The following is a 14,534-nucleotide window of genomic DNA, read 5'->3' on the forward strand; positions in this document are numbered from 1 at the left end:
TCTTGTCTGATTCAGTTAATGAGGTCATTATCATTCACTGAGTCGGGTGAATCAGAGCAAGGAGAACATACAGCAGTGGACAAAAACTACTGATCTAATGTGTGCAAATATGAGATAATGGACTGTTGATCTGTTGAAAAAAGTAAACATTTAGCAGTGGTGGTCCTTACGTGCCACATAAGTATAGCATGTGTATAGGGAACATATTTAGCTTTCTTTATTTTCAAAGCACTGTAATATTTGTTAAAATAATGAGAACATGTGGAGAAAATCAGACCAGAAAAAAACGCTGCTCTAACACTTTTAACACTTCATCAACTTGTGTATTACTGTAGTAAAATACTACTGCGATACAGTCTGTCTAATTGTAACTAAAATGTGATCCATGGCTCTTTAGAAAAGCTAGTTGGAACTTTTCTGAAAATGCATTAATTTGGTTTGAAGAAAAAAAAAGCTCCCATTATTGACTGGCTAATAGCAGGCAGACCCACAACTTCAAACCTGTCACAGTTTTGAATCATAGAACATTTGTTCCCTTCAAGAGTGATAAATACACATGTCCTCCCCCAACACACTCGCAATGTGTGTCCCTGCACTGACTTAATCAGTAATGCAGCTATTTTACCTCTTTTGCTTTTTATAAAAATAAAAAGGCTGTTATCATGGTGAGAACTACACAAAACTGTAAGATAGTACTGTCCTTCTGGGGACATATGGTCCTCAACAAGATATAAAAACATACCCCTCCTCCCCTTTCTCCATACCACACAACCACACACACACACACACACACACACACACACACACACACACCACGTGCCAAAATTAAATTCAGTGTAACAGGTGTAGTCTGAGCTGAGGAAGCAAATCTAAGAGGACCAAAAGGTCTGTGTGCTCTATTCTTCACATACTAATCATTTTCAGTTTATGTAGAAGACTTTATTTTAGTTGAAGGCTTCATGAAGCAACGAACAAGAGTGGCAGTTATAACGCCGTATATAATGCAATTATTTGTAAAATAATAATAATAATAATAATAAAAACTTCTTAGATTATGAAGTGTGAAAAGTACTGTATTGTATATATGATTAATTCACAGTGGGATTTGAGTTGCTGTTTTTTTTCTCCCGCAGTTGTCCAGCAGGGGGCAGAGCGCCTGGGGCTTCATTATTGTAAAGGGGGGAGCTGTGTGTGTGTGTGTGTGTGTGTGTGTGTGTGTAATCCCAAACCCGAGTGGCCCGTGCAGAAGGCCGGGGGTAGGGCCGAGCAAATGGAGCAAGGCAAATGAAGCACGAAAAAACAGCGAAGAATCGCAAAAAAAACCTACAGCGCGGTTTTCCAGGAGCGTCTTTTCCGCCCCGTCTTGCTTTTCCGTGATGTCTTGCTCGGCGGAGTGACGGTAAGACGTCGTTTATCCACGTATATATATTTTTCTATTCATTTATTTATTTAAAACGGATTTATTTCACGCCGATTTTCACTTAAGCTCCTTTGTTGAAAAACGAGTCCAGTTTTTCCTCTTTGCTCTTCCCAGACATCCATAATGGAAATCTGGGAATCGCATAATCTTCACTGAAAAAAACACATTTCAGCTGTACGTGGACGTCCTTTTGTTGTGAACGTGAGATGGTAGCGTTAGTAGTCTCTCTCTCTCTCTCTCTCTCTCTCTCTCTTTCTTTCTCTCTCTTTAATGGGGTTTATTGAGCTGGAAACGAAACGTGGTCGTTCAAAAAGCCAAAAAATCCACTAAATATTCATCACGTGCCTCCTATCTGTCTCACACACACTCTCCTGAATCATAATGACACATGGGGCAGGTAACAAATGTAACTATAGTATAAAAAAGGTAAATGTATCAAAACCAAAATGGTGTTTAATTCACTATTATGCATCACAGGAACGAATGAACCCATTTCCCATTTTATTATCCTGTGAACAAACTGTTTATTACTATCTTATTGACACCCAATAGGAGCTCATTAAATGTTTCGAGGCTGTAAATGCTGTAATTATGAGCACTTGACTACCACTTTTTTTTTTGTTGCACTGCTCATGAAATAGTTTCCTTGAAATGAAATATGAAAACATTTGTACATTTTGAATCTTCAGGTACAGATGAGGAGATGACGTTATGGAAGACGATGTGACACAGCGAGGAAGACGACCTGCAGTGTGCGACCGACCCTCGTTGATGCTAAGAAACGTGTGTTTCTGATCAAACGCCGGTCTACGCCACATCTGGGTCAACACCTGGCTCGGATAGATGTACACATGGGTCACACACTACATAAGTGACGCGGAAATTTTTATTTAAAAACAAAAAACATTCGATCAGAACCGACGAACACCCGGGCCGAGCTTGGACGCAGACATCGGTTGCAGTCATGTCCCTCTCTGTAAGTGTGTGTCTTTTTTTTTTTAATCGAAAGCCCATAAAAGACTGACATGCAAACTTTGGTATTTAACATTCACCACTGTTAAATCCACTGCTGTTGGGACCAATCGTTTGAAATCCCTCAGGGAAATGGGAGGAGAAGTGATCGGGGCTCAGCTTGTCTCATTCCCCCCCGAGGGAGAGCGAGAGAGAGAGACAGAGAAAGACAGAGAAAATGAGAGAGGTAATGCCTGAGCGGAAGACAAAAGGACCCCTAAAACCAGGGGACAGATGTGGAACCCCCTCCCCCTCTCATTATCATCTGCTCCCTTTCTTTGGCTCTCATTTATTTATTGACTCTATTGTGCTTTAATAAAGGCGGCCAGTAAAGTCACACTTACCATATGTGTAGGGTTAGTAACCAGTTGTCAGTCAGTAGAGACAATGCTCATCTCTACCAACTAGAACGATGACTCCTTTTGCGTGAGACTTTTCCGAATAGCCCCGATGCTGCACGTGTAATGGACACACACCTGGATTATTTGAATGCCAATTGGACAGATGTGAGGACTTCATAGAAAATGAGATTTAACATTAACCATCATCTCTTTTTCAAAACTTGCTCAGGTTTATTAAACTGCTGCGAGTAAAAGAAATCAATTTTGTTTCTCATTTGAAAGAATCAGGCTGTTCGACTTGTACACACTTCTTATTGAGGTGATGCTGCTTTCTGTATTGAGAGAAAAGCCGATGTAACCGTTGGTTTTAGAGACTTTTCTGACCTCCGTCAGTCTTTTCGCAGCTTCTGCCACTTTTTGTTTGTCAAGCAAGCAAAAAAAAACCAAGGTCATTTTATCTCATGGGTAGTTTGTGTGAGTTATTCTGTGTAATTGGTCTTTATGTTTGGCTTGCCTTAATGTTTGCCTGCTTGGTTTAATCCTGTTCTGCCAGTAATACTTGTGTAAGTCAAACCAGAGTAATATTCACTCGAGGTGGATCTCTGCAGAGTGACCCTGGAGAAATTGATTTAAGTCTTTAAATCTGAACTCAGTGGATTCTCTTAGCCAGATTGTGATATGAATGGCATTTCTGGTATGCTGGTGTGGTTTGATACAGCTGACTGTCCCCTCTATATGCACTGAATACCCACATGTAAAACGAGGTCTATTCCGCATTTTAATATTTAACGATTAAAACGCAAAGAAACCGTTTTTTTTTTTTTTTGACACGTTTGAATTTTTTTGCTCTTTCCCTTCTTTTTTACATGAATTGATGTATTTTATCTCTTTAATTATTTCCAATAATCGCTTCCATTTCCATTTAGCCAAGCGGCTAGTCCTCTCACTGTAGCAGTGTCAATCTAAATTTGAATTCTTATTTCATTCTGTATCTTTTCCACTTAATTTTTTTTATCCTTTTCTTTTTTTTCTCAGACAGTGCTAGCAAATACTCTGTACAATAAACTTCTTTTTTTTCCATGCCGAGATTGGGCCTTGATCTGTTTTCCCCCTTAACTATCTCTGTCACTCTTATCTGTCTCTCTAAGCTATGACTGTCATGCTAATCTAAATCTCTTTTTCTTTTGTGATTTCTCTCTTTTTTCATTTTCATTTCTTACCAGACGGTGCTAGCGAAAGCGTTGTATGACAATGCAGCCGAGAGTCCGGAAGAGCTGGCTTTCCGGAAAGGTGACATCTTGATGGTGCTCGAGCAGGAGCAAGATGGATTGCCAGGCTGGTGGCTTTGCTCTCTTCACGGACGCCAAGGCATCGCCCCTGCTAATCGTTTACGGCTCCTCCATACAGCACCAGAAGCTCGCCGTGCTCCCAGTGTGGACTCGGTTTATCTTTCTCCTGTCCATCAGGGACATGTTAACGGCCACCGCCTAGAAGATGGCGATGGAGTGTATCTCTCTCCTCCAAGTCTGGCTGAAGGGGTGTACCAGAGTCCTGGAGGGGCTTCGGGACCCAGCAGTCGCCCACGCTCCCATTCCAGTTCTGGTGCCAGGCCACGGCCTGAATGGGCAGATATTGGTGTTGAAGGACGTCCACGCTCACCTTCTCTCAGAGGACGGGCAGGAGAAGTGGGTTCATTGTATCAGACTCCTGCCACAATTGCACCACTAGGGGCACAGTACAGATCTCAGGGTGCTCCTGAGTCAGTGTACCTGTCACCCAGTGCTGTGCCCAGATCTTCAGCCGATTCAGGTGGCGAGGCTGCTTATCTGAACGCGAGAGACTCGAGCATCCCAGGTCACTCAGATGCCTGCTATTTGGTTCCTCGGCCAACTGTGGCAACTTTACCCGGTGAGGATTTTTATCAGACTCCCGTGAACACTACTCCTGTTATAGGGCTTCAAGATGGTGTAATCAGCCAAGCTAAAGCCAGTCAGGAGGTTCCAGGAATGTACCAAAGTCCAACTACGCCAGGGACAGCGATGACAAGGACTCCACAAGCCGAGCGTAAACTATCTGCTGGATCTGTGGTGGTATCGGCTGCCTCAGGACAGAATGTAAACACACCCCCTACAAGCAGGTCAGCTACCAGACCGCAGGGTCAGTGTGCCACTCCCCCGGTAGGTCGTGGAAAAACATCACAAGCTTCCGTGAAGGGATCCCCTCTGTTTGTCCGAACTGGGAAAACAGGTCTGCCAGGGTCTCCTAACTTTGGCCGGAAGCCTCCTCCACCAGCACCGCCAGTTAGGAGTGTGACTCGGAAGGATTTACCTCAGGGTCAGGCAGCATCACCGGTCACAAAACCCACTATGCAGACACCCACAGAGAGTGTGACAGACGACAAACAAAGACAGACGTGTAAAGAGGGCGAGAAGAGAAAGGACCTGCAGACGATGCAGAAAGAGTGCATAGATTCTGATGATGGAATCCATGGTGACCAGGTAAAAACAAAGATGAATGGAGATAACCACATTTACCGTAAAACTACACTATTATGTTTATACGGGTGGAGTTGTTTGTACTTGAAGTTAACAATGAACCTGGGCCTTGGCACAGTTGGTTGATATTTCTGAAACAGAATCACCATGTTGCACTTTTTAATATTAGAAATTTGAGTTTGGTTGTGATTATATGGGTGAACTGGCAAATTTTGCAAAACATGACAGTGTAACAAGATGCCGTGTTGTTATTTTTTTGTATTCGGAAAGCAAAATGGTGGAACTGCTAAACAAAAAATAGCTAGCTGCTAGTTAGCTAATGCTACCAATGTATTGTCAACATCAAATCTGAGCAGTCTATAATTACTTGATTTTTTTGGAAATATAGTGAATCTTGTGTGACTGTGTGCTTACAGTTTGATCTAAAGCTCAAATTACCAGAGTGGATTTGTGTGTTTACTTTGTTTGGCCGAATGAGTTGCCAGTTTTTACGCTTTAGCTCTTACATGTGATGGATTTGTAATAGATTTGTCCTTTCTACAGGTGTATGATACGCCTCCTACAAACAGATGGCAGCAGCCAGTTTCCTCAGTATCTGTTGAAGAGAGCGAGAGCATCTATAACACCCCCCGTGCCGTCCCCTTACACACAGAGCAGGGTTTGGAGGTAAAAGAGCAACGTGAAAGACGCTTTATGCAACCGATTTTTTTATTTTTCAGCATGTCATTGTTCCTACAATCACTTCTCAATGGCAGTTTCATCTCTCTCACAAACAAAAACTCATTCCTCCGTTTAAGGGCCACACCTGTTTTTCACTGCTGTGAGCTAAATCCTTCAGTCTGTCGCCTTCCTCTCGCTCAGCTGGTCACACCCGTCTGTCTTAGGACGACTAGCTGGTGTGACACTTTCTTTTAACGATAACAGTTACCACAGATACGCTTGTGGCGTTACCCCCTTTTCATCCACCTCTAACAGATGTATAATTATATCTATAAATATGTAATTACTGCTTACAGGGGTTTAATGACACACTTAATCCAGAGATTTTGCTTTTTTTCTCCCCCTTTAATAAGGCAGTGGAAAGTACAGCTTCCACGTCCGTGCTCTGATTCTAGGCCAACATTAAGCCACAAGAGCGCTCAACAAGGCCACTGAGAGCCTGCGTCATTGCAGGGAAAGGATATAGAGCCAGCTCTCTGTTAAGAAATCACAATAGTGAAGAAATGGAGCACAGTTTACCCTTTATACACAGCACCCAGTGTTGGAAAGATGGAGAGAGTTCAGCTCTAAAAAGTGACTTGTCTTGTGAACAAGACTATTGTCTGTTTTAAATTCAGCTGTAGCTGCTATTGACAGATGCCTATGGGGGTCTAAAAAGAACATCTCTGTAGTCCATGTGAATAACATCCTCTCTCTCTCTCTCTCTCTCTCTCTCTCTCTCTCTCTCTTGCTCTCGCTCTCTCTCGCTCTCGCTCTCCATCTCTCTCTCTTTTTCTGCGTGTCAGATTTACGACGTTCCCACCCATGCCTTGAATCCTCTCTCAGACCTCCAGCAGCAGACCTACAATGTCCCGGCAACACTTCCACTGAGCGAAGACATAGAAGAAGACGTGTACAGCGTTCCAAGTCTTCCAGGTCTGCCTTTAGACTCTGGTGAAATGCCTGGATCAGTGGGTGAAGCCAGAGGAAACGCTGAGGTTTTCTCCATCCCTAACTCTGGAAAGTCAGAATTAGTGTCTGAGGATGTCTCTGAAGTAGACGGTGGCATTTACGACATGCCCGCTCTCTCCTTGGACGTTCCCGCGTGCCGTCTTTCCGCATCCAGCACAGGGTCAGGTGACATCCAGTGGAAAAGCTCTCTCTCTTCTCTCGTCCAAACAGCTCTGAGCTCAGTCTCGGTCGCCGGCACACCTTCCCGGGACCTGGCCGCATCGCTGGCTGAGATCGTGTCTGTTTGGAAAGCGGGACATTCTGGCGAAGGTCCACCTTCGCTTCAACAAGCATGGTCTCGCCTTGCAGACCTCCTTCCTGCCCTCTCGGTGTGCGGTTCTTCCCCTCCAGCGGACGGTCTGCTCACGATGGTCCGCCGAGCTCTTGAAGACACCGCCACCTTTTTGCAGAGTCAAACAAGACCCCGTCTGCCCTCTCAAGAGTCTCTCTCAAGGAGGCCTCTCCCTGCTTTGCCGGTTGCCGAGGTAAAACCCATGGCAGGGGGAATGGGATCTCGCAAGGGCAGTTGGATCCAGGAGCGCCCGCTCCCCCCTCCTCCTGTTCCCGCGTTTCCGTTACCCCCAGCACCAGTATCTCTTCCCCTTGCTGGAGAGATGAGTGACGACGAGCAAGGGAATGAGTATGCAGGGATCGGGCTAACACCTCCCCCTCCATTGTACCCTGCAGGAGACAGTGTAGGATACGTCAAGCTGCAGGTCAGTATATGGCTTCATTGCATCACTCTCATGTCACATACATGAACGCTGTGTCATTATAGCTTCAACTATATCCTCAACCACTGATATCGTACCTGGTCTCCACCCTGAATAAGGATAGATGTTGTGTCATGATTTCACAATATCATGGTATTAATCTACCACATCCTTTTATCCATAGCAAAACAAACCGACAGAATCCAAATGCCTAATTGTTCTTCTTTCTTAAAAGATTTCTTTTTGCTGTAATCATTAATGCCATGTCTTCCTATTTGATTGCACCGGCAACTGTTTATTTAGTGTCGTTTCGTTATATGTGCAGAGAAACTGAGCTTGCTGCGGTATGAGTTGCAGGAGTTCAGAGGGGTTGTGAAACTTTTCAGGAGTTGCAGCTGGAAAAACACAAAAACCACTGGAGTGAGGAACATGCAAATAAACAGGCAAACAGTGATAAATGGAAATGCATTGCATGTGTTTTTGGACAAAATTATCAGTGGTGTGGTAGCCTATTGTTATTCGACCTGGAGGTCATGTGAAGGTCATTTGTTTAAATCCCAGCCACACCATGTATGTTGCCCCTTTTGGGCCCCTGAGCAACAGATAAAAAATTCTGGATAAGGGAATGTAAATGAATATAAGTCAGCAGTGAGGAAACTATAAAGTCAGACTTCTTGGATAAGTGTGATTCCATAATATATCTGAAACTACAATTAACTGGTTCACTGAAATCTGCCTTTTTTAGTCTTCTGTTCTCAGAGAATTTATGCAACCCATACAAATTTCCATAAAACTTGTGCTGGTGATTTGGTTGTCAAACTGAGTGATTTCTATAAATGTATAGCTCCTAAGATAAACTTCGAACTGCTTAGGTGGAGTTCTGTGTCCATTTCCTATAATGTAAAAGCATCTGTGAAAGCAGGGGAAATGATTTGAGAATGCGGAATGGTGACATAATTTCCCATATGACATTTGTGTGAGGCAATACTGTTTTAGAGCTTTAAGTCCAGATTTATCTTTTGCAGTGTTTTCCATTGGACTTGACTGTTACTGGAATGTCTTACCGTTTGAAAGCCATTTTAGATAGACAGCACTTTTTTTTTTCCCCCAACTCGAAATGGCAGTTGTCTGATTCGAGTCAGTGATGACACATGACGAAGCTGTAAGGATTGCATTTCACCAAGCAATGACCTTCGCTATTTGTAGCTCCATCTATATGATAGCTGTTCCGTACTCACAGTGCACTGATAAAAATGCTTTTAACATTTAGTTTAGGAACTTGCAGTACGGAAATAATGACTAAATGCGAGTTAATGAAGTTGTTAGCGTTTTACACTGTGGGTTGAAGAAGGGTTTTTGCGTGTTCCTAGGAAAAGAAAAAAAAAAAAAAAATTATATATATATATATATATATATATATATATATATATATATATATATATATATATATATAGATAGATAGATAGATATAGATATAGATATAGATATAGTGAGGAATCCAAAATGTGTATTACAGTCTTCTGAATTCTACAATTGATAATTAGTGTTAACGAGACGTACATTTCGCTAACCAGGGAATAGAACAGCTCTGTTGTCATGCTCTGTTAACTAAGATTTGATTGTGTGTCCTAATTCAGGGAAAGCCTGAGCCACCTCCTGACTCTCAGGTTGAAACTTCGCAAGTCATCTCTACAAATGATACCAGAGTGAGCAAATACACACACATCCATAGTGGAACATTTGTGTTTGCAGAACTCAGTTCTGATGTCAATGATTTACAATGACTTGCTCTCAGTTTTCATTAATTCTCTTAGTTTTTTTCTGAGTTGTTCTGACAAATTAGAAAAGATTCCCTGAAGATTAATGATCTTACACATAATTATAATTAGCCATTCAATCGCCTGCATTTGTAATGTCACTTTAATCATTCAATTAAAAATTTCGAATCGGCACATATGCCATCAGTGAACGTGACCGCTATTAATCATAAACGTCATGTTTACACACTTCTTACAATTATACTTCAAGAAATGATGGTGGAATCTGCTGATTATAGTTCCCTCAGCTGGTCGTGGTTAGGTGATTATATAGTAATTGCTCCCTTTTTTTATGTAGTTGAGTCCCTCTCCTCCTCTCCCCGTCTCTTTGTCTCTTGAGGACTCGGAGCTTCTCTCCTTCTACTCATCCCAAAGCCTGTCTCATCTCTCCTGCCTGGCCGATGCCATCGACTCGCTGTTCAGCAGCGTCCAGGGGAACCAGCCGCCGCGGATCTTTGTTTCCAGAGGAAAGAGTCTCATTGTGACGGCACACAAGCTTGTTTTTATCGGAGATACGCTCGCTCGACTCCTCAGCTCCACTGACCTCAGGGCAAAGGTGGGCCTGCATGTAGAGATACGGTGCGCCGTAATGCCAGAGGCGTCGAATGAATGAATAACCGTTAGCTGTAAAAACATTAAGTATCTGCTGCTGACTTGCAGTTTGGTTCTGAATAGTCATTGTGATAACTATTACTGCAAGGAGGGGCACATTTACTTGATAGATTACGGCCAAAGCATGACTGACTTTAACCATCTGTGAATAGTTCTGTGTGTGTGTGTGTGTGTGTGTGTGTGTGTGTGTGTGCGCATGTGTCCACAAAAATTCAGTACGAAGCTCAATGCTTTTCTTACACGAGTGGTTCAGCCAATAAAAAACCTTGAACTATTTTTCTTCCTCCAGTTCTAAACAGTCAGCAAATTTGCTTCTATGGTTTTGTGTTTTTTTTTTTTAAACATGAGCTTATTCAGTGATTTTAGGGATTTTTAAACTGTGTGTGTGAAAGACTTTACTGACTAGTGATCAGTCTTGTTCGAGGCATGTGTGGTTCTCCAGCCAATTCGTTTCAACAACTCTGAAGTGGTGGCTATAATTTAGTGGTCTGTAAGTGCAAAACAGATTAACAAACCAAAAAGAAGTGCTACAGTGAATAAGAAACCGCAGCAACAAACACATGTCGAATTTTGAAAACACATGAACACAAACTTAAAATGGACAAAAGTACTTGGTTATATTTTCATTTATTTATCGAATATCGCATTCTCATTGAGAAAGATTGGTGTCTTTTCAGGAACTAGTTCGCCGCGAATAAACAGCGGAATCCAAAACCGCTCATTGTGTTTCTTTCTCTGGATCAGATTATTCCTCAGAACAGGATTTCAGCGTCGGCATTCTCGTGTTAATGCCGTTACAGTAAATCAAAAATAACTTTGTATGAATGTCCGTGATAAAAATAAGCACAAATCAAAGCATCATATTTCCTCTATTTTTCCTGCGGTTTACAGTAGCCAATCAAAAACAAGCATGCAGCGGTCAATAAGCACTCACCCTTCTTATTCATGTTCATCTATTTCTTGTGCTTTTTATGTTTTATGCTATGTTTTGCCCAAGCATTTTAAGATGTGTAGCATATTCTGCAGGCCACTGTACTATGAGCTTACATGCAAACCTCAAACACCACCAATGTCATGGGGGGTCTACAAAACAACTCTCACGCCCTGTCCACTGTGTCTCCAGGTCACCACCTCCAGTGGACGTCTCTGTCAGGCCCTGAAGTCTGTTGTCGTTGCCACCAAAGATGCAGCTCAGAATTACCCATCCGTCCAAGCTACACAGGAAATGGTGGACAGAGTGGCTGAGCTATCCCAGCATGCCGCTGGGTTCTCTGGGCTCCTTCAGCGACTAGCAGAAATATCTTGATGTTTTCTGTCTTTTTTTTTTTTCATGACAATGCCTTTTTTCATGACAATGCCTTATTTGTAGTGTATTTTTCTTACATTTTTTTGTGTTTGTAGGCAAAAAGGTATCATGATTGTGTCATCACACCGGTACTCAGTGATTTGATGGTGAAGTGTTGAACTGTGCCTCGAGATGGTTTATATACGATTGTGTGTGTGTGTGTGTGTGTGTGTGTGTGTGTGTGTGTGTGTGTGTGTGTGTGTGTGTGTGTGTGTGTGTGTAAGTGGGACTGTACCGGTTTGTGATTTGTTTATCTTTATTTGTGCCTAGCACACGTCTGTGTGTCTTAACTTATTGGTGGGTATTTGTTTTGGTGTGAGGACACGCGTTGCACGTTTCGTCGTGGTTTCTTTTTTTTTGTATTGGTTCGGTTTACGGCAACTGCTGGGATGGTAACTCTTGTTTACGTCAGGTGCAGTTATTTTCCTTTTCATGTGTACAAAACAAAAGGCTACTGGGTACTTTTTTGTATTTTTTTTTTTTTTACGTAGCCTTCATTTCACCTCCCTCTGCCCTTAAATCTCATGTGACACATTTGCTTTTCATAAGCATATTTAGTATCGGCTTCGATGTGTGTTTGTGCAGAAATTCAAAAAGGTTTTTATTTCTAAGGGAATTGGTTGGGCCACCTGAAGCAGGGATCTTTTTTTTTTTTCTTTTTTTCCTGCGATCATTTGTAATTTTGTCTTTTCCCACGATGGTGAATAAGTGTGAAACCTGTCAAGCAGGTTTCACTCCTTCTTTTCTGTCTATTTCTCACAGCCGTCCGTTTCTTTCTTTTTTTGTCCCCATTTTTTCTCGCGTCACCGCCGGTTCTGCATGTACAGACAAAAGCATGACCATGGGAATGCAGTTCTGGGAAAATACTCTCCACTATTTTAATCAATAAACCATCATTAAAAAACCAAAAACAGAAGCAGATATACTCTATGTGGAAAGTTGTAATCTTTTCGCACTTCAACTGGAATCCAGACAATATATAATCAATCAGCTTTTAGTAAGAATTGCTGGAAATACTGTATAATAATGTAGGCAGGAACAATTCATGAGCATGGGCTGTTCTTAACTTTCTGTGGAGCATCCACAAGTCCAGACACGAGCCTGTTGCCTGTCTGTCCTGCGTCCTCATGGTTACACTTTCCGGTATACAGAGTCAAGACACAACACTGGGACATCGTTACAAATATTCCATATGTTTCATTGTCTTAATCTTCGTCTTTAAGATGCGCTTTTCCCAGCAACGCGATGGAAAACGCCCTGTATATTGTTTCATCACCTTTTCAGTGTTCGCTTTAAGGTCATGTACAGACATGTCGGATGAGTCGAAAGATGCCAACAAAACTTCTTATTGCCATTACATTTATTGCCATATTATTCTAGAATAGTGCAGCTTTAGGCATATGAATACATGCAATATTAATATTTCTACACGATTATAACGGCTCGAAGAAACTTGCGGTCAATTTCCAGGTCAAAAAAACAGGACGGGAAAGCGAAGAGCAGAAATTAATAGCAATTTCTTAAAAAAGTTCACTTCCTTTGACCTCTGTACAGGCACAGGAGTTCTGTCATGTCCAGATGGCAGTGTATAACCCAATTGAAAAAATGAAAATCACATGTTATATTTAAAACAAATTATTTTGTTTACACCTGGGTACAAATGTAAACATAGTGTTTAAAAAAAGTTCAGATCTCATCTCAAACAGGGATGTTTTGCTCCTTTCACCCAGCAAGTGAATATTTGGATTTGTTTCTGGTTATAAAATGCTGCATTTGGCTATGAGGTGATGATTAAAGCTGGTGCCCTACTGGCTTCACTCAACAAGCAGCAATGTGAATTAAGTGGATTAATTCAGTTCTTTCTGGATATGTTTTGAACACAAATAAGTTTGTGTGGTACGAGTACTTATTTATACCAAACTTGGTGCACTGTGTGATGAGTAAATTGTGATGTCACAAATGTGGAAAAGGTCTAGCAAGGGAAAATGGCGGAAAGTTGACAAGTGATTGCTACAGGGAGCATTGTAAAGCAAGGGTATTTGAAAAAACACAAAGGCGTACAAAGCTCAGCTTTATTTCTTTCGCCACATTCTACCCTGCCTTACACCGCCACCAAGTGGACCAGTTCAGTATTACACTCATAGTTGACATTTTCTAGTTTGATTACACTTCTCTACAGCTCTTTACACTAATCTCAGATTCAGAGGCTTCTATGACAATTTTTTAATACTCACTGTTCAACTGTTAAAAATAAGTTTGTGTTGTGCTTTGTTGGTTTTACAGAAATCATTTTACTCGTATTTATTGTTTTTATTTTAGTAAATGTATGCATGATTCCCCCCTCCCATAAAATATATATGCACATGTAACCAGGGATTTCTCCATGCAACAAGTCAAAACGTTACTTTAATGTAATGTGGAGATGTTTTTCCTTCCTTTTTGTACCAGAATGTATTTTTTACACTCATTTCCTTTTCCTTGTTTTACAACTTTCTGGGTGCTTATTGGAGCTTGACCTACTCCGGTACTTGTCATTAATGCAATTTAATTTCAAATACAGTTTTTTTGTTAAAATGAATTTGTCTAGAAGTATTTATTGCTCTGCGCTTGGCTTTTTGTGAATATTTGTGAGTGATTTGATATGTATTGTAGGAATGATAAAGGTGTTATTTTGATATCCTATAGGTATACAAGGAATTTTATCATATAGATATTATAGGAATTATATCCTATAGGTATAATAGGGATGATATGATGTGTTTAATATTTGATCGCCTGATATAGACCCGAAAAAAATATCACATGAAGGATTCATTAATAATTTTCATTGTTATGTATACATTTTAAACTAAATATAAATTAAGACATTTTTTTTCGACAGATTGCTGTTTAACATGCGATTTTATTCGGTTTCTAAATAATAATAATTTGTAAAACGATTAAACGGAAGAGACGCACGCACAGGACGCACTCGGCCGCGCTGTTCTGCTGTTTGCGCGCCGTTCGGCTCTTTTCGGAAACGTCCGTCGGCGTGACGTCAGCACGTTACCAGCGTCGCGGCGACAGCCCG

At 41.5% G+C, this 14,534-nt stretch overlaps 1 protein-coding gene across 2 annotated transcripts; it reads left to right on the plus strand.

The window, feature by feature from the left end:
- Positions 1–1,187: 1,187 nt before the first annotated feature.
- On the plus strand, positions 1,188–14,042 carry efs (embryonal Fyn-associated substrate). 2 transcript variants are annotated; one of them, XM_046851492.1, is made up of 8 exons: positions 1,188–1,399; positions 2,110–2,396; positions 3,996–5,270; positions 5,811–5,933; positions 6,773–7,693; positions 9,328–9,396; positions 9,806–10,063; positions 11,243–14,042. In XM_046851492.1, the coding sequence occupies exons 2-8, from the start codon at positions 2,385–2,387 to the stop codon at positions 11,423–11,425; spliced, it is 2,841 nt and encodes a 946-aa protein (XP_046707448.1). In that variant the 5' UTR covers positions 1,188–1,399; positions 2,110–2,384; the 3' UTR covers positions 11,426–14,042. The 2 variants fall into 2 exon arrangements, with proteins under 2 accessions (XP_046707448.1, XP_046707449.1); XM_046851493.1 differs by having other exon boundaries at positions 1,189–1,399; positions 9,848–10,063.
- The last annotated feature ends 492 nt before the right edge of the window (positions 14,043–14,534 follow it).

Source organism: Silurus meridionalis, chromosome 6 (assembly GCF_014805685.1).
Source record: "Silurus meridionalis isolate SWU-2019-XX chromosome 6, ASM1480568v1, whole genome shotgun sequence".
In the NCBI taxonomy this organism is placed as follows: Eukaryota; Metazoa; Chordata; class Actinopteri; order Siluriformes; family Siluridae; genus Silurus; species Silurus meridionalis.